Here is a 26,740-nt window from a genome sequence, read left to right as displayed (position 1 = left end):
CCCCTGTGACCTGAGCCCATGCTCCTTGTATGAGCAGAAAGGCTTGGTAGGGGGTATGGCATTTCCTGTCAGCTCTTTGGTCACTCCCCCTTCCCTCTTTATTGATTTCTTCTGGTGGTTTCCACATTTGGAGAAATGGAACAGAATAAACAGATTCATCAGTCCTCAGCATGGTTTTCTTATTTGCTTGCTTGTTTTTAACAGTTAATGCTTGGACTGGGAGTGTTACTCAGCTGGTAAAGTGGTTTCCTAGCATGCACTATATACAGTGAAACATAGCCAGGACCTCCTGTGAATGCACACATGATATACAATAAAACATTTCCCGTGGGTGCATGATACACTGTGAAACAAAACGTTTCCTGTGAACACGTGCATGATACACAACGGAACAGAACCCAGGAAGTCCTATAAATGTATGAATGATACGCTGTGGCACAATACCAGGATCTCCTGTGGATGCATTATACACTGTGAAACAGAGCTAAGGTTTCCTGTGACTGTATGTATAACATACAATGAAACAGCCAGGTTTTCCTGCCCCAGGGAAAGAATTCCACAGAGCACTGGCTGCCATGAGAAAGGTCCTGTGGCGGCTGGGTGTTCTGTTATACATGGTTCTGTTTCTTACAGATGGTCCTGTGCATCTGCAAAGAGGCATCACTCCTGCATGGATCTGGGAGTGTGCTAAGAACTATCCTAGAATGTTTGGAGAAAAAAAAACAGTGAAACAGAAATAGCTGTTTGCTTTCTCACTAAAGATATTCTTCTAAAGTCAAAATGTCAGTCATATGCAAACACAGACCTAGGCTTTTCCAGAGGCAATAAATTAACTCCTCGGCTTGACATTTTATTTCATTTGTGAAGTGTGGTATTGAGTAATTCTCTGTCAGTTCATGTGCAAATAGACGAGTTCCATTAAGATACATTCTTCAGATCTGGAGAGACTGCTCAGTTGTAAAGAGCACTTACAGCTCTTGCAGAAAGGCCCACACTGGGTTCCTAGCACCCTTGATAGGTAGCTTACAACTGCCTATAATTTCAGCTCCAGGGGATCTGATGCCCTCTTCCCTACTTCTCAGGTGCAAAGCTTATCTTAGTCATTTTATCCGAGTAGTATTCCCAGCAGTCACCTCTGCTCTTATGTCTCCATATGCTCTTTGAAAAGTTTAAGTGTCATGGTCTGAGCAGGCACTTCAGGTTCAGTTCCAAGGAGGAAAGGGGAGAGTAAAAATCAGAAAACTGAGCTAAGTCTGAGGAGATAGCCCAGCAAGCAGAGCGCCACCACAAAAGAACCTAGAAGCAGCAGCCATCTCTGTAACTCCAGCACTCCTGTGGGAGATGGAGGTGGAGACTAGAGAAGCTACCTAGCTTGCTGTGGTAACACACTCTGAACCAAGGTGCAAGGGGAAGACTGACACCCAACACGGACACTCACACCCCCACACATATTCACACACATACACTCACACACATACACATACTCACACACTCGTTCACACATACATACACTCAAATTCATACACATTCACACATAAACACACACACACATATACACACTCAAACATGCATGCACTCACACACTAATACACACACATACACTCACATACTGGTTCTCACACACACACACACAGTTGTTCACACATATACTCACATACACATACATACACACTCACACTCATACACACACACTCATATGTACATACACTCATACACACACATGTGCTCACACACTCACACACTCACATACTCATATTCACACACATATACATACTCAAATACATACTCACACTCATACACACACATATACACTCACACTCATACACACATGCTCTCACACACTCACACATTCATGCACTCACATACACACACTCGTTCACACATACTCACATATTTACACTCACACACTCACACATTTACACACTTGTTCACACATATGCACATACACACACATACACAAACCCATATACACTCATGCACACACACACAAACACACACTCACACACAGAGGAGGGATTTGAAAAGGAAAAGAAATAGAGTGACTGAGTGTCAGAAGTCTAATCACCATTTAAATGTCCCTCAACTTGTGGCTGCTGGAACCAAAGTGGATATTGTAGTTTGTTCCAATTAATTTACAAAAACAATTATAGAATCAAGTAGCTGCAGGGGAGTGCACACACCATGCATTAGATGGGGCTGGAAGTATTCTCAAGGGGGACAGTAGCTGCAGCTTCACTTAGAAATGCGGTCAATCTTTCCGAGCACGTTACAAAACATACAGGTAAATAATCTGATCCTATTAAAAATGGGCAATTTTCAAAATCCCCAAAACCTGTATGTTTTACAAAGCTGAGCTTTTGTAACCCCAGAAACATAGATTCATCGTTTTCCAAATCCTCCCTTACGTGTGCATTGTGAAGCCCATACTCTTCAGATAATCTTCAAGAGAGGCCGTGTCATACAGCACACCATATTTAGAAAGAAAAAAAAATTAAAGCATTTTTTTCATAACTTTTCTAGAATTGGTTTATTATTTTGTGTTTACGAGTGTGTTTCCTGAATGTATATCTTTGCACCACATGTGTGAATGGTGCCCAAGGAGGTAGTGAGCTTCCATGTGGGTACTGAAAATCAAACCTGGGTCCTTTGAGAGTTCTTAACCACTGAGTCAACTCTCCAGCCTCTAGAAAGAAAATTTTTATTCCGGGCATTTCTCCCCACTGTACACATCACTTCCTCTCTACCAGCATGTGCAGTTACACTGTCAATCAGTGAAATCCTGTCAATAGGCAGAGGTAGGTAAATGAAGTTACAGATCAAATACATACCCTGACAGTTTACCTCTCTCTTGCTTCCCCTGGGGCCCTGGGGAAGCTACATAATGCTAATGTTCAGAGTAACAGGCACAACGCCAATACAGGGTCCCGAGGCAAGCTTCTAGGTCACCTGATGCAAAGACGGCCACCATTGCTGTGTCCTAGTAGAGCTTAGACCCACTAGCCTGCCCTAGGTTGCCATGATACTGCCAGAACAGACCAAAGAAAGAAAAGTCCCACAGAGCATTAAAACATTTACAGCGGAAGGGCCCCTGTAAGGTGAAGTCACATGTGGGTTACCAGGGAAATAACTGCCAAGTCCTCTCACACTTTGAATGGCTTCATGGCTACTACTACCACAAAGGTGGACAGTCAGAGGACTTTATAAATGACAGATGAAAGTAACTATATCCAGAGAGATCTTACCACAAGTGGGGATGAGGAAGGAATAAATGCTTTCCTTCCAGCCTGAGGAGACTAATCTCCACAAGGTCCATGCCCCGCTCCCAACACTTGCTATATACTGCAGGTCTTGCAAAAACCCAGAAAGTCAGCTTTAGGATCCTTTCCGATATATACACTTATACCTAGAATCCTTTCCAAGATAGATAGATAGATAGATAGATAGATAGATAGATAGATAGATGATAGATATACAGATGATAGATACATAGATAGATAATAGATATGTTGATAGATAGATAGATAGATAGATAGATAGATACATAGATACATAGATGATAGATACATAGATAGATGATAGATACATAGATAGATGATAGATACATAGATAGATGATACATAGATAGGTAGATAGGTGATAGATAGATAATAGATACATAGATGATAGATAGATAGATAGATAGATAGATAGATAGATAGATAGATAGATGATACATACATACATACATACATACATACATACATACATTTATTTTAGTTCTCCAAAACTGACATGCAAAGTTCAAAGGAAAAGCATTAGTATCCTAGACAGGTCAAACATCAATATGGTTGCAATGCACCATTCTTCTTTAAAAAGAAAGGGGGGCCTCTAAATTCATCTAAATGCTCACACCAGACCCTAGCATGGTAGCATACGCCTATCAGCCCAGCACTTGAGAAAGAAATACAGGATTTCATCACGCTTCCTCAGAACAATATGCAACTCAGAACTTAACAACTGTTTACTTATGAGGGTATCAATCAACGGTTGTTGATTTTGGCTTTGGTTTTGAGACAGGCACTCATACACCCCAGGCTGATCTCAAATTCTTCTATGTAGCCAAGGAGGATGACTTTAAACTTCTGATTCCTCAGCCTCCACATCCCTAGTGCTAGGAATACAGGCATGTACAACCTCAACAGGTATGTGATGAGGGGGAGGAAGCCAGGACCTCACTCGTGCCAAGGAAACACTCTACCTACTGAGCCACTTTCTCAGCCCTGAACTTTTCCACTTAATGTTTTCAGATGATGACCATAAGAAGCAGAAAATGGATGAGGAGAGGCTCACTGCCTCACACTCAACCTTCAGGAAGTCAGCATCAGTGATGGCTAGGGTGTCGGTTAAGAACTTTGCATCCTGGCAGTGGTAGAACTATCACTGCCCACCCAGTAGGGCTCCCAGCAGAGGGAGAATGCAGCCGCCCTTGCAGGCCAGTGTGCAGATATAGCTAGGCTAATATCCACCCATAAAGACACAGGCCGGGACCCCGAAAATTCCTACTCTGTAATCCTACCTCAGAAGGTTTAAATAATCTGTACTAGAAAACATTTTTGGTTTTGTTTAGGCTTGGTTTTGCTTTCTGAGACAAGTTCTCTATATGTGATTCAAGGTAGCCTGAAACTTGCTATGTCACCCAGGCTGGCCTCAAACCCACAATCGCCCTACCTCAGCATTCCAAGCACTCCGATTACAGGCTTGTACCACCTTGCCCAGCTCTGAGGACAAAATGTAAAAACATCCATACCCATGAGATGGATCAGCAGGTAACAGCATTTGTCACACAAGCCTGAAAACCTTACTACGCTCCATCCCTGGGGATGCATGGTCAGAGGGCAGAAACAACTGAAAATAGTCCTCTGACCCCCACACACAAATTAAGCAAACACACACATGCATACATGTACACATGCACCAGGCAAGTGTACACACATACCATGTGTATTATAAAAACTAGGAAATAAACTAAAATTCCAATAACATTAAAATAACAATAAAATCTGTATCTACACAGTGAAACGTTACACTGACTCTTAACTTTTTCCTAGAAAATATTTTTTGAAAAAGATTTGTTTATTTATTTTATGTATATGAGTACGCCATTGCTCTCTTCAGTCACACCAGAAGAGGGCATCAGATTCCATTACAGATGGTTGTGAGCCACCATGTAGTTGCTGGGAATTGAACTCAGGACCTCTGGAAGAGCAGTCAGTGCTCTTAACCGCTGAGCCATCTCTCCAGCCCCCTGAAAAATATTAAAGGACATGGGCAAAATGCTGATATGTTAAGGAAAGTAAGTTAAAAGAATTACACGGGTGCTGTGCCATGGATTATTTTAATAATCATGTATGGAGCTGGGAATATACATACGGGGGAGTGTTCATCAAGTGCAGAGGTGGGGGTTCTACCCTAGCATCCTACACATACCCATAAACAAACAAACCTCAGGTATCCGCACACAAGCACACAGAGAGATGGAAAAGATACAGTCTCTGAAAATTTAAATTACCTGAGCAGCAGGGCTATTCATGCTTTATTGTCCTCTTAAAATCATCTGGATTTTTAAAATTTCATGCAATATATATTTGCCTTATTACAAGAAATGCAGGGGCTGAACAGGTGACTCGGTGATTAAGAGCACTGGCTGATTTTACAGAAGACCCAGGTTTGGTTCTAGCATCCAAATGGTGGCTCACAATCACCTATAACTACACTTCCATAGGATTCAGGATGCTTTCTCCTGACTTTTTCAGGCTACTGCGCACACCTGGTGCACAAAAATCCACATACAAAATAATTAATAATAATATTTCTTCGAAAGTGTCCAGTATGGTTGCTCACATCAGTGCCTTTGGAACAATCCTGGGCTCTAAAGCGCTAAATTGATAAATGAAATGTGCAGCCTCGGGCTGCAACAAAATTTGCCACAGTCCCACATAGCTACCAACGAATCTGGAAACTGGTTTGGTTATTAAAGATGCATGCATTCTCAAAGGCAGCATCAGCGAGCTCTGAGGCCTGAAATCCAGTGTGGGCATCCACCCACTTCCACACCATAATAGAATAGAATTCTCATTCAAACGGCAAAATCCAATAAAACAAATTGTAGAGTGCATTTGTTTAAAGAAAACACCACTTCTGTGTTGTCTTCCACTTCTGTGCCAGCACTAATTTACCAATCAGTCAGGTCCCTGAGGAGGCTTGCACAGTAATGATGCTCAATAAACAAGGGAGAAGAAGATGCTGGCATCTTTCCACCACCAGCGGCACAGAGCACCAACTCAAGCCAGAGGATGGAAACCTGAACAACAAAGCCTCCAATCTCAGCTATGGATCCTGTCTTCATCCTCATTTCAATACCCGACTCACTGCTACCACAGTCAGTGAGAAATCCTACATCACAGTGGCCAAAGCAGAGGACAGGCATCAGAGAAGGGAAAGAATATGCAATCTTTCAGGTGAAGCAGGGTAAAGAATTACAACGGACTTAAAAAAAGAAAATGAAAAAGTTGGAAAGTTCTGTTGCAAAGTTCACACACACCTCACACGAACACACTCATACACACAATGCACGCACACAGACTCATGCACACACGTGTGCACACATGCACGCACACATATACACACACTTGTGCACACGTGCACACATGCATACACACTCATGCACACACAGGAAGACACACACTCATGCACACACACAAAGACACACAAACAAGAAGACACACATGCACAAGCACACAGACACACGTGCGCGCACACATGGAAATGCACATGGGCTCACACATATACACACATACTCCAGGAAATTCTAAGTATCTCAATTTGATTTTTTTTTTATGAGTCATACAAAAACTGACTACATTTCTATATCCCACGGAGTTACACAACAAAGTCAATGATTACCTCAGAGACACTTGAAATCCTGTGACTATAAAACAAGTCTGTCAGCAGTGGGAAACGGATTGGTAATAACATGGCAGCTCACAACCATCAGAGCCCCTACAATGCACACGTACACATATGCACACCCACAGGCACACATGGGTACACAGACACACAGATATTCAAACACTAACTGGTATACCTTTGGATAGATAGCGCCACAAAATAAAGATCCACACTTGGAGAAAACAGCGCAAGCCGTAGGCATAGCCACCTAAATGCATAGTCCTCTACAAGGTGGGAAATGCAAAATACGATTTTAGCAGCAGCACAGTGAAGATGGTGAGCCACCACCAGGCCCCAAAAGTAGAGGTCAGCCCATGCTGAGCTCTGCTTAAAAGTGAGTATCCAGAAGCAATGCTGTGGTCTCCTTGGGAAGAAATGAGACAGGCTACCTGTGGAGGTGGGTCAGCACAACCATGGCGTATTCTTAGGACACTGACAGCTACATGATGCCTCCTCTAACTCAAGAGGTCACAGGCACCAAAATGCTGGTACATGAAGACTCCTTACTGTTCTTCCTGCGTGTACAGTCTCCATCGTATGACTTTTCTGGAGAGGCATGAACAAACATTTGTTCATCGCAGACAGGGCACTGGCAACAGACCAAAGAAATGATTACAACCAAGTCTAGGTTGGTGAACCACTGAGTTTATGGGGGGAGTGGGGGAGGGGTAACTTAAAGAGCACAGGTGACTGAAAAGCAGCTGCATCACCAAAAAAGCCATCGAAGCATGGGTGACAAATCAAGAGAGCGACAACCCCATGTGGGGCCATGAAAGGGGTCTTGGGTTTTGGTAGAAGCACTGGCTGGAAATAGCTCGGAGATCCTGCAAGGGACGGGTATCTATTCTACCATGCTCCCAGAATCCAGGTGTGGAACTCCATTAACCTTCAGTCACATAGGACATTGCAGTCTAGAGGGTGACTACAAGCTTCAGCCTCAAGAGATTTCCATATTAATGAGTTACCTAAAGGCCGAGGGCAAAGCTAATTAAGTGACCCTCCTCCCCCTCTCCCTCCCTATTTAAGTCAGGTCCCGTGTCTCCCCCCCCCCCCCCCCCCCCGTCCCCCCGTTCCCCCCCGTCCCCCCCCCCCCCCGCGGGGACATCCAGACCATCTACCATCTGTGCACATCCAGACCATCTACCATCCACCATGTCAATAAAACTCTTGGAACCCCGGACTTTCTCGTGCTGCCATCATGGAGGACTTCTCCGGTCCAGCCAGGGGAGGCATCATTCAAGCCAAGCAAGTAGAACAAGCGAGCACTTCCCGTGGGGTGCTGCACTAGAGCCTTCTCCCTTCCCCCTCATCTCTCTCAACGCTTGGGCTGGCTATGAGCCCATGCATTCTTCATCTCTGTTCTGCTGTGGCCTCCCAGAGCCCTAGAGCTCCCAGAGCCCCAGAATTGAGACGCGGCCACCTCCGTGCCTGGGAGTCCCCACTGGAGAGCCCTGCGCCCCGTCGGAATCAGGCTGAGTTCACTCCATGCCCCACCCGCCGTGTCAAGATCCCACGTGCTCCTGCCACTCTGAACAGTGACAGACGCAACAGAGAACTCATGCCTGCGCCTGTGCACCGGCCATTCAGCTTCCCCCCCTCCACTCCCCCACCCCCCACCCCACCCCACCCCCACTCCCCCCCCCAACCCCGGAGCTCCCTGCACAGCTGGTAGGCAACTCTACTGAAGTGTCTCCTCATCTCCACCAGACTGTTTACTGTTTCAGTAGGAGAGACTCACAAGAGGAGAGGCCCTGTGGGTCTTCTATCTGTCTGACACTTCTAAATTGATAAATTTCCTTAGCTTCCTGAGTCCCCCTTCCTCTCTCCAGGAGGCTATGTTTCAATATGGAGTGGAGCTGGAGGTTACAGACTACAGTCCACAGGCTTTTAGCAATTATCAAAAAGGAGGAGGAGGGAGGGAAGCAGGAAGGGAAGAAAGGAGGGAGGGAGGAAGGGAGGGAAGGAAGGAGGGAGGGAGGGAGGGAGAAGGTCTAGTTTGCTTATGGTACAATAGTATACCTAGTATGTATAAAAGTCCTACGTTCAATTCCCAACATCAAAATAAAAAAAAAAAAAAATGATGAATTAATGATTCAAGCAACAAGTTCAATTCAAACATTACTTCCAGGAATACAATAGCACATACATGTAACATGCCACCAACTCCACGCTGTGTGTGAAGCATACCCCCTCCTCCAACATGGAAGACTACTCCTTAATTACCACCTGCATTAGTCATGAGCCCTGCAGTTCCGAGCCTGATTATTTATGAAATGAGTCTTCCTGTGCTGTCAGTACAGCAAACCAGCCCATACTGTCAGCAGAAAGAGCTGCAGAACTCTATACAGATGCTTCATGAGGGTGGTTGCAAGGGTGAGCCCCCACACCACAGAGGGTTGGGAAGGCCAGAAGGGAAGGAAGAGGACAAGCCAAATAAAAGGGAACTTAGAGGAAGAAATGCCAGCCTGGGAGACAAGTGTAAAGGAAACTCTGCCCAGTGCTATGCAGCAGAAATCTCTCCAGTCAGTGCCCACCATTCACATAAGCACAACAAGACAGTGGAGATCAATGGCAGAGCTCTCAGCAGTACATAGCATCCCAAGTCCTCTTCTGTGCACTCTGTGCTCACCAGTGAGCGATGAGGTCACCACTTCCCTCATCTGTGTAGGAACTTGAAGGGTACTGCTGATAGGTCACTTACCTCATAGCACATGGCCATAATGGAGTCTCAAGTGGCTCAGCCACTTTGAACTGCTCAGAGAAAGATGTCACATAAAACTAAGCTATTATTACCATTATCTCTCCTTAGCATGTAGCCTGGGAAAACTGTCAGGTTGTTAGCGCATGAAATATGTAAACAGGCTACTTATGTTGGTCAGCCTCAAACACACAGGACATATACTTTACAACCCTTGCCTAGATCAAAACAAGGGCAAGTTTAAAAGATGCCACACCTCAATTAAAAGGATGTTCAGTTCTGTATTCAGTGTATGCATGCACATGCGTGTATGCATATACATACACAGGCATACTGAATAGGCAAATATACTTTTAAAGACTTCACAATTAACACGTATGCTGTCAACTGTTTCCACAAGTAAAAGCCAGCAAAATTATCAAGCAGAAAAATGTAGTGACTTGGAAAGTCAGATAGGACAATGCAGTGTGGGCAACTTGCCATTGAGAAACCAGCCCTTAAAGCCCCTGGCTAACACTTCCCATTGGTGCAATGGACAACCCAACACCCAGCAAAAGGCAGCTGGACCCCACAAGCAAAGATCCAATTACACAAGAGATCTGCAGACTGTCAACCTGGTTACACAGGAACCCACAGGAGCTTTGCAGGACTGTTGGCACCCAGTCCTGACTCAGACAACACAGGCAGAGGTCTTCAAAATCCTTTCAGGGTTCCTGCGGTGCACTGGTTGAGTTCTAACTGTTCTGGCACCACTTGTCAATTGCAGACTCTGAAACAGAGGGTCAAGATGCTGTATTTCTAAGCAATAAGACTCCTGCTGGCCCGAAGTCCATAGTTAAGTAACCAAGGGCTTTGACAGACAACTGATGCTCAGCAGCAAAAGGGTATTTATTCCCTGAACCCGTAAGTCATTTGAGCAAACTTGAAAGACAGACAAAACATACTCTTCTGGGGGAATTCTGTAGAACTGCAGTAACCTATAGTGTGTGGCCTTACAGTGTGTCCTATGCAAGGAGAGATTCAGACAGTGCAGGCTCTATAACATGAGAACTGTTCTTGAGAGGGTCAAATGTGCATTAGTATGCAGCCTTTCAAACCCTGCTTGGCCATAAGTCCAAGATTCCTCATGAAGGATGTCAGAATTTTATCACTGAGAACCCTCTGAGGGGTGAGCATACACAGAGGTAAGCCACACAGCCATAATATGTAACGAACGCAATTACCACCATTCCTGACAGTGAGCATAATCAATGCTGCTTCCTGGCCTCTCCACAGGATCTGCTCCATTTCTCTGAGACACCCATGAAACGAACTGGTCCTGAGAAATGGAATGAATATGTCTGTGAAATGCCCTCTCTCAACAACTCCCCAAGTTGACAGGCAAGTAACTCATGCCTCAATATGGCACTCTGGTGAGAACTTTCCCTCTGACCTAAGGAGTTTTGTTCCATCAAGAGCAAAGATAAAATCAACACCCTGAATCCCTGAAAGCAGCTTCCCGTTGATGGGAGAAAGAAACCAAAACCACTCTTATCGATGCAAATTACAATCTGTCTAAAACTCCTCCAGTTATTTCTCTACAGGTTGTCTTTCAAAATTTCACTCTCTTGAGACAAGGTCTCATTATACAGCCTCATCAGGCCTGGAACTCACGGTGTAGATTAGGCTGGCCTCACACTTGTAATCCTCCTGCCTCTGCTTCCCAAATGCTGGGACAGATATGTCCCATCATGCCCAGCTTCTACCACTGCATCTCTCAAATAGTGTGAATGTTCTAGGATATTTTTGAAAGCACTGTTCATCGTTGTCTCAGCTAAGCACAAAAACAAAGACCAGAAACGTATAAATTCCATCTGGGGGTCTCTCTTTTAAAAAGATAAGTAAATAAAGCTAGAACTTTAAACTTCAATATACTTTCTGTTCAACAATGTTTACAAACAAAAGCTAAAAGGGAGAGAGAACAACAGTGCCCGGTGAGTGGCTTTCTTATCTAATCCCTGCTTAGCAACTTCCTAAGGAAGTTTTTTGAGGACAGAAGGAAGCACTATTTTAATTAATAGGTCCTCAGAGGCAGGAGCTACTACTGCGCTCCAGAGTGGATAAGTGGGAAGAGATGGTTCTTTTGAACACAAAGCCATGTGCCCATGATTTTGTAAGTCTAACCTACCACCTCCTACTTTGTCCAAAACTCACCACACCCTCAAGATACCACTCCCTACTTCTCATAAGATAAATAGGTCACTTCTTGGGTGAAGTCAAGAGGTGATTGACAGTGGATGCCGTTGGCTGGAATAAGTATTAAAAGGTGCGTCAATCTCTCAGCCCTTACAACTAACTATACAAGCAAAAGATGCTCTGTGTTCCTATATGCTGACTGAGCTGTTCAAAAATCACCATGTTGAGGTACACAGAAGACTAAAGAGGGGTTACAGGCGGTTGAGTTATATAATAAAGGCTTTGTTAGAGCAGTCACAAAATGTCTCCTTTTCCGTTTCGTTTACAGGAGGGTGACTTCTATTCCCCAAAGTCATCTCAGAACTAATTAGTTAAGGAAGCCTCGTGCATATTACAAACAAATGACACTCACAGTTCAGACTTTTATCATTTTCTAAGTGAAGATACAGACTTGATGCCTTTCAAAATGTTCCAAGAGACTTGGAATGAAGCTCAGTTGGTAGGATGCCTGCACAGCACTCTCAGGGAGCGAGGCTCCAATCCTAGCACTGTGTCAACCCAATGTGGTAGCAATCCAAGCACTGAGGAGATTCTGGCAGGAAGACCAGAAATCCAAGGACACCCTCAGCTATAGGGGCACTCTGAGGCCAGCCTGAACTTCATTAGACTCTGCCTTTAAAATATCAAATAGGGAGAACCAGCCATCCTGATGCCGAGGGTCTTCCATTGTCCAAGTCAGTTCCCCAAAGGCCCTGCCTCTAAACACTGAGGTCTTCACTCTCCTCAGTAGGTACTAAATCCCTGCATAAGCTTAGTAGAGGACAAAGTGGTCACAGGTTAGATAGTTAGAATGTTCTGGGTGTCCAGAAACAAAGAGAAGAAACTGAGGAGGACTCCCCAAAGCAGGCCACCATGCTGCTGCCAATGCACTCAGGAAAGCAGAGACTGAGCAGTCAGAACTGGGGACAGAACAGGTTGCAGGGAGAGCCTATATTGTGGGCAGAAACAGGAAGATGTTCCCCAACATGAAAAATGTAAGAGTCCATACCTAAAGGAGCTGATGGGGGAGACTGGGCTAGCAAAGTTTCTGCTTGCCCTACAAAGCACTGCAACCCATTGGGAAAATAAAGAAATAAATAATTCAAATATAGCAAATCAATATGATGTGACCAGTTTTTATCAAGTTGACATAAACTACAGTCACCTGGGACTAGGAGCTGCTTGCATCAGATCGGTTTGTTGGCATGTCTGTGGGACACTTTCTTGATTAATGATTAATGTGGGCGAGCCCAGCCCTGTGTGGGCGGTACCTGCCCTGGGCAGGTGGTCCTGAATTGTGTAAGAAAAACAAGTTGAGCAAGCCATGAAGGAGCCTAAGCTATATTCCTCTGGGGTTTCTGCTTTAGTTCTGGCCTCTTGAAGGAGCCACAGAGCCAGAGATCCCTTCAGTCTGACAGACCTCTGCTGATGATCCCGATGATCCTGCCAGTCCCATTGAGGTCAGGCACAAGGGAGTGGAGCTGCCCAGGGCCTGAGTGAGCCCTGACCTTGTCCTGTCCATGTTTCTGACTTCTCTGGAGTCTTAAAGATGGAGCACCTAAAGAAAGCTTAGTAAAGCTTCTATAGGTGAACTCCTAATGTGCTTCCCAGGACGAGGGGCTGTGTTGGGGTTGGTGATGTGCGCTTTATATATGCTGAGTTCTGCGCCCCAAGATTAGGCTCCAGTCTGGACATAAGCATTGTACTGACCTGTGTGCTGTAACAAATGATCTCCAACAATCTCTGATTGGATAATAAAAGGCTAGAGCCTGTGACTGTGCAGGAGAATGAGGAATGCAGAACTTGAGATCAAGTAGGAGGGTCTCGGGTAGGGACCTCAAGGAGAAGGAAAAAGGTAGAGGAAGAAGGAGGTCCCCCATGAAGCAGGATGGACCATGAGGATGGACTAGGAGCATGTGGCCAAGAGAAAATCATCCTGAGGACACACACGGAGCAGAGTAAACAGAGCAAGACTCAGCTGGCAAGTAACACAGGGCTTATGGCTGGGATGTCTGTTAGAGTATCTCAGAGCCTGCCAAGCACAATTCCAAGAGCATATTATTTAATATTTTGTATGTCCTTTATTTGGTAGGTGTATCATCTAGAGTGGGATAGAACCCCCGTCCCCATAAAATTACTACAATAGGGCGGCAACCTGTAAACTGAAAATAAACCCTTTCCTCCCCCTGCCCCCACTCCACCCCAAAGTTGTTTCTGGTTGGTTAGTGTTTTACCACAGAAAGCTACCTTGGACAAAATATCAATCAACGTTAATATGGCTTCCTTTAATGCTGCAGCTTCCACTGCAGTAGAAAATAGCCAGGATTAATGGAAAATCCAGCACAGGGCAACTTTGTAGCAGAGTACAGGCATAGCCCACAAGCACAGCAGGCAAGTGCCTGGTACACTGTGACCTACACAAAGCTGCTTTCCTGCAAAAACAAAACCAAAGGCAGGAAAGATCGGTGAGTAGGAAAATCAGCCCAGATCTATTGGGAAATCTGTAAACTGTTGGGTCTAGAACTGGTTTGGGTTTTTTTTCTCCCCTTTGACTTATATACCAAAATTTTGATTTTCAAAAATCTTCTAGAAGGAAAAGTGATTCTTTGGCAGACTATCTTGAAAAACAATACTTGATAATAATAAATCAAGTAAAACTGAGTTGATCTATGAACCAGCCACTAGAAGTGGGCCCAGCCAATAATCAAAACTTGAGGAAGAAGATACAATAGTACCAAGAATCCACAGCAAGGAGATGATACGGAATCATGTATTCTTCATGAAAGCCCAAGAAAGACAGCATCCCTGTCACATGTGGGAAAAGAGGCTCACTGTTGGTAGGAGGGGCCACACAGAGCTAAAAATACAAACTGTCAACGCAGTACACATTCTTTATGAACACCTCTGAAACCTCCAGTTGACCACTGAGACATGAATGTTCCCTGGAAAAGTCTTATCAGGGAGGTTGTTTATCACACCCAAGTGTCCACACCTAGTGCTGTTCTAATCAAGGGGAGAAGAAACAGAAGCTCATGCAAATGGTCCTTACTCACCAGTGACCATCTTAGCAAAACTGAGCAACAGTCATAGCTAACACCAGCTCCATCAATGGCTCACAGTGCCTGTACCTTTCTCTGTTTGGGATACAGCTTACTAACCGCCTACCTAGTGTGGTGCTGGTTTCGATGCCCAACACACAATCACTTCATCAACAACAACAAAAATAACTAAATCAATCATCCTCTTTGCTCCCTGGCAACAACCCAATAAGATAGGAACCATTAAATACCCAAAATCGTTCTCAGTCACTTGTCAATCCAATGTATCTGCTGTGCTTAACAAGGGAAGCACCTCCAGCTAGACTTGCCAGTTCCAGCTACCTGTGTTTCTGCAGACATCTCAGTTGTCATCAGTAAACCATAAAACATGAACAATAAAACTAACATCACAGAATGCTTAGCGGTTAATTGGCATTCTACATTTCCTTGAAAAAAAATTCAAAACCTTTTAGGATATGTGTTCTTCAGAGACTTGAGTGATGGAGAGACCCAGCTTCCAAGTCCAGCTGTTTCTGCGGCTATGGTTTCTACATACATTTTTTTCTGGAACTTGAAGCAAGTGGTGGAGATCTCAAATCCTACATCTACCTTCGGTGGACTTAGTGGTTAGTCACATCCTGCATGACACTCTGCCAGAAACCCATAATCTGTGTTCTCTGCTCTCTCTCTGCAGTGAGAGAGCTCTTTGCTGAGGAATAACCTGCCAGTAGGAATCTGCTAGCCACTGCTCACAATGACGCTGCATGCTGGGTTTCAGAATTATAAATTATACATCTGAAATGCCTTTGTACTGCAAGAAAATGTTTCCTGGAAAAGAACTTACATTAAAAAAATAGGCTTAATATCGGGCTTAGAAATGAAAATTAAAAGGCACACATGCAGGGGTTGCCAATTTCCATTTATTTTAAACATAAAAAGGTAAAACACAAAGCCTATTCTTATATCAGCCACCTACACAAAACGAACACTTTCTGCTTTGTGGTTTTCATCTATTAAAGCCCTCCACGTTTTGGCAAGCTGGCTATTTTCATTTTGCAGGATGAACAGTGAGTTATTTTGTTATGTATACAGAAACATTAATTTTTAGTACAGGCAATCTTAAAAAGGCCTTTTCTGAACCACAGTGTCTGTAATACACTCTAGTTTTCTATTCTAAAAAGATGTAAAACAAATACAAGCAGAAAAAAAAAATATACAAGCCCAATACTTAGCTCTTTCCAATATCAGACTGCAGAACAAAGAGTGGGGTTCAGTACCATTATGACATTGCTAAAAACCACTTATAGTTACATACTATGAAAATGTTGCATCCGTGTATACATATACATATACATATGGATACACACAACACCCATTAGCACCAGGCAGGAACAAATATTAAATTAAAACTCACTAAGCAAGCAGTCTGAGGAAGTCACCTCTGCACACGAGACTCACCTTTGAAGACACACATCATGAAACAGTGAGTTCTGAGGATACCCTAAACCACACTGACCGTGACTCCCAACAGCATGTATGTCCCAAGGGAGGCAACAGACATCACTGGTGAGTGGAATGAGATCCAATGTTTTGTCTGCTCCCTGGCAAAGCCCATGCATGTCACACCTGCCTGGTAACCCAGGAGCATGCTGAGCAGCCCCGCAGACCAGAAATGCTGCAGGAGCTCAGGGGTTGAAACTGGAGCTGCCCAGCCTTCACACATAGTGGGATGAGCAGAGAAGGACAGAAAAGCTACTGGGAGCCCAAAGCAAATTCACATAAAGCTCTTCCAATGGGCAACTTTGGGACATCTCAGTCAAACACCATTCGGCAAAGGCTGGTGGGGAGCTGGGAGAAAGAGCTTCTGGAATTCGTGAACCTTCGAAGGGGATATGGCAACAAAGTGCATGGGATGCAGAGCTTCCTGGGCAGACGGCAGGATAGACTACACAGACTCGGAAGTAGGGTTAATTTATTGCATTGTATTAAAAAAAAAAATCTCTAAAAATCATTTTCAATTGGGGTATTTGGTTATCTCTGACACACAAAGACATGTTTTATGGGACGCTCAGAACTATAAATAGCTAAAAATGGAATCTTATTCATACTGGCTTGTGTAATCTATTTTTAACATCTTTATTGAGATATAATCGTAAACCATAAAATTCGCCCATTTAAAGTACACAATTGGGGTTAGAAAGATAGCACAGACAGCTAAGTGCTTGCTACACAAGCATGAGGCCCTCAGTCTGTGTCTGACACCCACGTGAAAAGAAAGCAGGGCTTGCTGACACAGCTGTAATCCTGAAGATCCTGAGAGCAGCCTGGTGTAGCCAATTCAGTGAGCTTCAGGTTCGTCAAGGGCCCTGATGGTGTACAACTGAAGGCTCTCTATACCAACCTCCACACTCTATACCAACCTCCACACTCTATACCAACCTCCACACTCTATACCAACCTCCACACTCTATACCAACCTCCACACTCTATACCAACCTCCACATTCCCACACACACACAGTAAACAAGGAACGATTTTTAGTGTGTTTGCAGTTGTACAGTCATTATAACCAACTACATTTAGACTATTTAATCGCTCATAAAAGGAGTGACAGGGGTAGAGAGATGGCTCAGTGGTTAAGAGCATTGGTTGCTCTTCTAGAGGACCCAAGTTTGATTCCCAAAATCCATATATGGCATTCCACAATTACCTGTAACTCCAGATCCAAGCAACCCAAATCCTTTTCTGTCCCCCGACCCCCATGAGTACCTGCACACCCATGGCACACATACAGACTCATACATACATAGACATATAAAAAAAAAAAAAAAAAATCTGGGCTTCAGAGATGGCTCGGTGGTTAAGAGTACTCGATGCTCTTGAAGAGGACCTGGGTTCACTTCTCAGAACTTGTTTTGCAGTTCACAACCTTCTGTAACTCCATTCTGAGGGATCTAACACTAGGCACACACATGGTGTACGTACATACCTACAAGCAAACTGCTCATAGACATAAAATATAGTAACCTTAAAAAATGTAACAAAAATAAGCTAGGCAGAGGTAGCACACACTTTTAATCCCAGCACTCAGGATGCAAAAGCAGGAGGATCTCCGAGTTTGAGGCCAGCCTGGTCTACACAGGGAGTTCCAGGACAGCCAGGGCTACACAAAGAAACCCCTGTCTTGAAAAACAAATAATAATGATAAAACAACGACAAAAATAATTTAATATCTTTATAAAGAAATGAACCAATTCTCAGTCACTCTGTATCCTCTTTGCCCTAAGCCCATTAATTTGTCAACACAGGGACTATTTGGTGTCATTATGAATAATGCCTCCATGAATATATTTATGCCTAAGTTTCTATATAAATGTTTCACTTCTCTTATTTACATATCTAAGAACTTAAGAGAAGAACTGAACACTATTTTAGGACATTCTGATGTGAAGCTTAAAGTTCTAACCATATGTGCCCGTATGGACAGAGAACAGAGAAACCAGCAAGAGTGTTGGCTTTTCTTTGCTTTAACATGGTCCCATTAGGCTGAGAGAGGCCCCCAGCTTGCTATACTGAACTTGCAGTTTCCGAGGATGACCCTGAACTTCTGACCTGCCTGCCTCTAGCTCAAGAGCAAAGGGATTTCAGATGTACCTCCCCAAGCCAGATTCTATGCAGTAATGGAGACTGAACCCGGGGCTGTTCTCGAGTAGGCTGGGTAAGCAAACAAACTAGCTGCTGCATCCTGAGCATCGCCTAATGGTAGAAATCACCATGGAAAGCCATAAGGAAGCAAAGCCCCAAGGAAGAAAACCATCTCCACAGAATCTTTCTAAAACAAAGTTTAGAAGGAAATATAATAAGAGAAGGGAGGGAAAAAAATCAGACCCTTTCCTGCTTTAGTCACTAAACATTAAATTTATTTTCTTTAGAATTTGATTCTCTAAGGCCAGGCCTGGTAACACAGGCCTTTAATCCTACCACTTAGAAGACAGCAGTTAAAAAGTAGAGGTAGGGGCATCTCTGTGTGTTCTTGGTGGTTTCAAGGCAGCCAGAGCTTCATAGAAAAACCCTATCTAAAAAAGACAAAGGAAAGAAAAAAGGAAGGAAAAAAAAGGAAGAAAAAAAGGAGGGAAGGAAGGAAGGAAGGAAGGAAGGAAGGAAGGAAGGAAGGAAGGAAGGATGGAAAAGATTTTCTAGCAAGCCACATCTGTAGCCAAAGGCAGGAGGATCATCACAAGTTTGAGGCACCCTAAACCACACAGTAAAACAAGGACTCAAAAAAAAAATCAAAACAAAGTAACAAAAAAAAAATTGATTTTCTATTTTCTGTGTTAGAAAAGACACCAAAACAATTTAGCATAAGGACCACATGTTCTACTGCTATTGACCAAGATCTAGATAGGAATGTAGAATTAATGACTACTCAGGAGGGAGGGTACTGCGTGTGCCTAAAATGCCAACTCCTCCCAGTGGAAAATAACCTACTGCCCTAATTTTCCCCCATTTCCTCTCATTTCCAACCCTGAAAAGAGAGAGTATAAGGCATGTGTCACCCATTGAGTGTCATCGCCAATGCCACAGGAAGGTAAGAACCTCCCAGGACAGGTGGAGGATCTATCTTCAGGTTAATGGTCCATATGGGATTTTAAACATTACCTCCAACAAGTAATTCATCCATGAGGAATTAGAATCACCATAAGCCAACCAGGGCTTCTCCTCAGCCAGATTCACTCTGTAAATCTCAATTCCTAAACACTTGCACTCACTTCTGGCCCAGCACCAAGGATTCACACTGAAAGAAATGGAGGCACTAGACCGAGCCTAAGTATACTCAGGGCCAGATTCCCACACTGCTTTGGCCACATGCCTTGAATCTGACCCAGTGCAAACCCCAGGACTAAGCTCTGCTTGGTCTCACAGGCAAACTGAACTCCTTGAAAATAGCTAACATGAAAGAGAATCTTCCAGGCACTCCAAGCTCTCTAAGCCTTAATTCTGATTATACACTATTTGTGCTACACAACAAACACACAAGCCGTAAGGCCCTTCTAACTAGCAAGTGGGAATCAGTATCTTCTCAAAAGGGTCCTTCCTGTGTGGCACTTGTGTGGTGATGTTTTTATTCTCAATGTCACTCACTCACTCTTTATGATGGCTGTATGTTAGATGTCTGCTGAAAAAGTAAGAGTGTGGCAAGCAAGGCACTAGCATCTGCCATCTCACCAGGAAGAGAATCACAGCCCCATTCTGCCTACCTTTGAATTCTACAAAGTACAAGTGCTAAGGAAGTCCTCAGGAGAAGCACAAAGAAAAGAGACCTTCAAACGGCCAGGTACACACAGCACATTCACTACCAGACAGGGCTGGCCTGAGGTGAGGGTCAATGGAAGCCTGCAAAGAGAAAGGGATCATTCTAGGTAGAGAATGAAGGAAAGACGGGAGAGGAGGCTGGAAAGTACATGAACGTTAGAGGGGTATGGAGTCTGAAGTAGAGGACTCAGGAGAGCAAGAGATCACTACAGAGACACTGCCCCTTACCTCTGAGAAAGGAGGGCATTGGAAGCTGAATTTTGAAACCAGCCTTTTAACTATGTTTCTTTTTCCTCTTTGAAAGACAGAAAATGTTGCAAATAAAAAGCCTTACACTTCACTAGTTTGTTTGTTTTTAATTATTGCCTGTATCTTTTCTCCATTGTTACCACAATGTAACTTCCATCAAGTGTCTAGAAAGTTTGCAACTGTGTGGCAAGATGTTGCCATGCATTTATTCACACACACACATACACACACACACACACACACACACACACACACACACTCTATACCAACCACCAGGTATTTGATATAAACCCTGGTTGGTAAATTTAGTTATTAGTAATATCTCAAAGAAAGTAGGGGTTTTTTTTCCATACAATGTTTTATTTACTTATTTATTTATGTTTCTTTGAGACACTCACTGACTAGCCTGAAATTCACTATGCAGACCAAGCTGGCCTGGAACTTGTGACCTATCCTCGTGCCCCTCCCTCCCAGTGCTTAAGTAACAGAATTCTGGGTATGTCCCACGCCTCCCCTCTTCTTTAAACTGTATTTTAAACAAGTTACTACTAAGTTACTCTTAAGAGATGGGTTTGAGAAGCAGAGGCCCGGCCAGCCCATCTGAAACACTTAGGGCAGCTCTGGAATTCTCTGCCCACTACACTCAATGAATCAATCTGCCCTTCTGACTGCACCATTGCATAAGCAGGTTTTAAGTCAACCTATTCTTCAATTAAATTACAGTCTAAGCAAAAGAAGAAAAGCCAAGCAGGAACTGTGGGATGGAGAAAAGTCGAGAGTATTCCCAGATAAAGTGCACCAGTGATACGGTCTTTATTGAGCAGCTTCTACAGTCCAGATGTAATTCAGAAGAATTCATAGTCACCACTGCTCAGTGCTCATTTTAATCCTACAGGGAAGATGAGGAAGTTGAGGCTCTGTAGGGTTAGCTTGCCTGATGTTAAACAGCTAATGCAGCCAGGTTCCCAACACTTTCCCCCAAGACAAGTCTATAAGGAGAAGGAAGCTGAACCAAGGCCTTGCAGCCCACCCTCTCTCATCTTGTCTTCAACCCCTTCTCCTGACTACAGGAGCTTTTCTTTCCAACTAAGCCAAATTCATCCAATCACCAACTCCTGTCTCTTCTGTCACCAAACCGTATGAGTCTCCCAGACTCTCTCTCCCTGGCATTTCCTGTCCTCCACAGCTTGATCCAAACATAGGCCCTCCAAAACCCCAATGTTTCTGTTCTCACGATGTCTTCCCTCATACTTTTAGGATGTCAATACACTCTCCAGATTCACACGCTCTCCTCACTTCACTGCAGAACTGAGGATCCAGAACTCTCCCAAAGCAAGGCAGGTGCTTTCTGGGATCACTCAGCTACTCAGAAAACAGGGCCCTAAACATAGCTAGCCATCCCTCCCAGCAAGCCCAGTGCAAAACCTAATGACTACATGATACCCACCGCTGCATAATGGTGACTCCTGCTGTGAAGTCCCAGAGCTTGACATTTAGTACACAACTTCCCTTCAATAAACCCCACGCTTAAAACTAAGGTTCTGACTGCACCAGAAATGATAAGGCTCAGAGCACACACATAGAGACACAAATGGTCCTCCAATCAGACACACTCAGTAGAAGCACCCATGTAACCTGGTCCTCAGTATCTAGCACAGCATCTAATAAACCAGGGTCTTGATGATAGTGGAAAAAAAAAAAAAAAAAAAGGAGAACAGCCGGGCAGTGGTAGTGCACCTTTAATCCCAGCACTTGGGAGGCAGAGGCAGGAGGATTTCTGAGTTCAAGGCCAGCCTGGTCTACAGAGTGAGTTCCAGGACAGCCAGGACTACACAGAGAAACCCTGTCTCAAAAAACAAAACAAAACAAAACAAAACAAAAAAAAAAAAAAAAAAAAAACAAAGAGAGAGAGAACAGACAGCCATTTCACCCCATGAACACAAAAATGTTTTCACACTAGTGAAAAAATGTATATATAGATTATATATGACTAAGGGTAAGCCATCAAACACTGGCTTCTTAAGGATATTTCTAGGGCTAAGACATGGCATTTTGCTGGCCAGAAATTGATTTGTTCAACCTACAGAGAAAACAGCTCAAATAACATAAACAGAATACCAGAAAATTAGCCCCACCATACCACAAAGTGCTTAGTGCACAGAAAGCTTGGCTGGGTGTTTTCTGTTTGTTTTGTTTTGTTTTGTTTTTTAAACCCCAGGTCTTTTCCCTCTTTTTTCTTCTGTTTCACGGGTTTTTCATGCATTGAATATAGTTGCCTGCCCACATTCTCCCCATAAGGTGGGAGCTCATCATGTCTCCTATCATATCACCTAGCAAGATTTTACTATTACCTGGCTACCCAGTTCTTTATACAGGATCTATCCTGCCTTATAAAGCAGAAGAAATAAGAGAACAGAAGTTGCAACACTAACAATGTTGATGTGTTTGCTTCATAGTCATCTTATATAGGACAGCAGAAGTGTGAAAGATTAATCTCAGTCATTACCTAGCCAGCCAAGAGGAAAAACAACAGATGGATGAAATAGCTCCCTTAAGCCTTTACATGCTTTTAAGTTAAACTCTGTGTGTGTGTGTGTGTGTGTGTGTGTGTGTGTGTGTGTGTGTGTGTACTACATGCATGCAGTGCTTGCTGAGACCAGAAGGGCATTAGATCCCCTGAGACTGGAGTTTCAGATGGTTGTGAGCTACAATGTAGGGGCTGGGAATCCAACCCAGGTCTTCTGGAAGACCAACCAGTGCTCTTAGCTGCTGAATCAGCCCCCATTTCTTTGGTTTAGGGTTTTGGCTTATTTGTGGATTTTTTTTTTTTCTTTTTTTTAGCTTTGTGTGACCTAGAGCTCATTCTGCAGATGAGGTTGGCCTTGAACTCACAAAGATATGTCTGCCTCTGCCTCCAAGTTCCGGGAGTAAAGCTATGTGTCATGAGCCCAGCCCTTTGATCACTTATGAGTCAAAAGTCTTGTGATCCAACGGTTAAACTCCAAATACTATCCAAATAGCAAAATCTATCTTTTATGGGGAGAAGCCCTGACTGGCCTTGAATCCCAGATTCTGTAAGATTTCATCTCAAATCTTTCTTTTTGAAAGTGCAAAGAGACTAAGAAAGACACCCAGAAATGACTTCTGCCCTCTGGCCTCTGAACACACACACACACAGAGAGAAAGATACAGTTACACACACACACACACACACACACACCACCTCCTAAACTGAGTTTTTTGGAAGCCAGTAAATCATCTTTGACTGTCTTATCTGCTACTCCAATGTCACAATCTCTTTCCCATCCTTCATTTCTCCCACCTGGTCTTCTCACAGCTATTAGTCACTCAGACCTCCTGCTCTTTCTGTGACTCTTTCACTGCCCCTCTCCCTTCACTGTGGAACAGCCACAACTGATAGTGAAGAACAGCCCACATCTGTCAGCAAGGACCCTCTACTCTATCCTTCCAACATCCCAGGGACAACGTCTCCCCACTGCAAACACATAGCTGTCCTCACCTAAGGGATCACAAGAATCTTGTTACAGACTCTCACAACCTATCATGAACAAAGAAGCCTATGGATCCCTTAGATGCCCAACACCCACAACACAATAAATATTAATATGACTTGAAATAGTAAATGTTTAGTTCCTATGGAAAAATTAATAATGCACTCATAACAGTTACCTGTGTATTTCCCAACAGGCAACTTGACCATTGGCCAGGGTGTGCAAGATAAAACATGGCTAGTTTTACAAACAAAATCGGCAAAGCAAGAGACCAACATCGTCATGCTCTCTCCTCTGGAAGCAGGCACACTTCTATAGTCTACATATGTTACTGCCATTTTTCTTTTCTTTCACGACTAATGATGTTTGTCTGCAGAGTACAAAGACAACCTGGTTTTCCCTTACAATATTAAATCACCAACTGTCAGTCAGAAATGATGCTTAAAACACTTAAGTGTGAAGTTACAGAGAATTTCCCCTCTTGTCAGCTTTACAAGATAAACAGGTGCCCAATTTCCACTAGCGTTGTTTGATTTTTCAATGAGTTCGACCAACTGGAAGAACACTTACAGCTGTTGAGCTCAGCATCTCCTATCCCTGTACCAGATTCCCAACCATCCCCCCCAAAGTTTCCTTAAAGGGGCAATCTTGTGTTATTTTTTTTCCAACACAGACTAAAAACAAAACAACGGTGTAACCATTTTGCCCTTTCTTAATTTCAGAGAAAAATGGAGGGGGCCCATGAGCATTCAGCGACATAGGCAGACAAAGCCACCTTCTCTCCTCTGTTCCGAAGTCACAGAAGGCAGGCCACTCAACAGACAACAGACGGGGAAATACCAAAGGGAACACATTCCACTCTCATACAAAGGAAATATCCTCAGGTGCTAGAACGAAACTTCAGCGTGGGCTGTTGTCAAACACAGAGGGTAAAACAACCTACAAAACGCCCTTCTGACCTATTATGGAGGAATGCGATTTAATGGAGACAATGTTCTCCATGAGGAAAACAGAGAAATCGAGGCTACTCCGACCCCAGGCCCAGCACAGCCCGGGCTCCTCACTGGAGCACATCCAGCTGGGTAAGGGTAGAGATCCGGAGGGAGTTCTGACTCCATGAGCGAGTCTAGGCTGAGGTGTTTTAAGGAGCCGAGCACCGGAGCTACTCCATCGCCCCCACCTTAACCCATGAGCGCGGCGGACCCAACCAGGGCTGCCCGCGCGACCCGGAGATCCCGCAAGAACACAGAAGGTCCACGGCCCGGCTGCGGCTCCCGCGTGTACCAGATCGCTCAACTCTTTCCACACTCTCCAAAGTTCCGTGGGCAACCCTCCGGGACAGGCCTGCTCCGGGAGAGGCCTGGAGCTGGATTGCCAGGGCCCGCGGACGGCCGGGCAGAGGCGCCCCGCCAGGCAGCGCCGCGCCTCCCGCGTGCCGCACTCCGCCTCGCCCCTTGCCGGCTCTGGACACCCGGCCGCCCACTCCTAAGCCAGGAGGACCCAGACGGTGTCCAGGGACCATGCGGGTGGCGATCGCGGCCCAGCCAGAGCGCTCCGAGAACTTTATTGCCGCGGGTCCGGGCCGGGGGCGCCGGCGAGGCCGCCCAGCTGCCGCACTTTCCCTTTCCCCGCCTCCCGGTCTCCCTCCTCCGTCTCCAGGAAGCGCCATATTGATCCCCGCGCCTTTCCCCCGTCCGCTCCCCGCCGCGCGCCCCAGGCCACTCACCTTGGCCACGGCCTTCCGGTAGCGGGTCACCGCCTGCTGGATGAGGCTGAAAACTTTCATTCGGCCATCTCCGCACGGCACGACCACCCGGGTCCTCCCGAAGCACACGGTCACTTTCATGCCGCCGTCCCTCGCTGTCCGTGGCCGGAGCGGCGCTGGGCCGGGAGACTGTACGCAGGGCGCGGTGGGGCCGCTGCGCCGGCGCGCCGGCGGCTAGGGGCGCGAGCAGGCGGCCGCACAGAGCTGCCCGGCTACCATGTCCAGCCCGGCCGCCTTCGCCTGGCCTCGCCTGTCCACGCCCGGGCGCCTGCAGCCTCCGGCCACCTGTTCGGCGTCTCGGCGTCTTGGCGCGCTCGGCGGCGGCCCGGGGCCGTGTGGCGCTCGCGCTCAGTCGGGACTCCGAGGAGGGGACGGCGAGGCAGGGAGGAGGAGCAGCAGCGGGCTGGGCGCACAGCACCGCGCGCAGGCGGCAGGAGGAGGCGCAGGGCGGGGCGCCCCGAGGCCTCCGCCGCTGCCGGGCCGCTCGGTTCACCGCTCGGCGACGCGCGTCGCAGCCCGCGGCGCTGTGCTTGGGCCAGCGCAGGGCAGGGCGCGTCCTCCTCCAGCCCACTTGCCGTAGGCTGCAGTAGGAGGCCCACTCCGGGACGCCCCACCCACGCCCCCAGAGGGATCCAGCGAGGTCCTCTTCCTTTCTTTGTGACTTTTAATCCCCTTCCTGGGAGAAAGCAGTTTAAGCTCGGAGACGCCTTTAGAACCCAAGAGCCACCGAGTCGCGCTGGGGAAGATAGGAAGCTCCAGGCCAGGTCTCTCTCTGCTCGCGGCAAGGCAGGGTTTTCTATCCTAAGTGCCTGGCTCCGGTGCAAGACCGGGCGGCGCTGTTCTGTAGCAGAGATTAATTGGCTGCTCCCGAGAGAGGTTGGAGACGCGTGGACGCCCTGGCACTTCCTCTTGAGGCCACTATTTACCTTAAAGTTTCTTAGTGACCCACTTGTTTAAATAAGCA

General features: G+C 45.3%; 1 protein-coding gene across 8 annotated transcripts in view; it reads right to left on the bottom strand.

The window, feature by feature from the left end:
* Pard3 (par-3 family cell polarity regulator) overlaps positions 1 to 25,999 on the bottom strand; it is a 551,101-nt gene extending 525,102 nt beyond the window's left edge. For all 8 annotated transcript variants that reach the window (XM_034522100.2, XM_076916063.1, XM_076916061.1 and 5 more), the window contains exon 1: positions 25,738 to 25,999. In XM_034522100.2, the coding sequence (XP_034377991.1) occupies positions 25,738 to 25,857 (120 nt within the window). In that variant the 5' untranslated portion in view covers positions 25,858 to 25,999. The remainder of the gene's footprint in view (positions 1 to 25,737) is intronic.
* Between the last annotated feature and the right edge of the window lie 741 nt (positions 26,000 to 26,740).

This window comes from Arvicanthis niloticus, chromosome 18 (genome assembly GCF_011762505.2).
Source record: "Arvicanthis niloticus isolate mArvNil1 chromosome 18, mArvNil1.pat.X, whole genome shotgun sequence".
NCBI lineage: Eukaryota > Metazoa > Chordata > Mammalia > Rodentia > Muridae > Arvicanthis > Arvicanthis niloticus.
The sequence above is the reverse complement of the archived record's forward strand: the minus strand, read 5'-3'. Positions and strand labels throughout refer to the sequence as shown.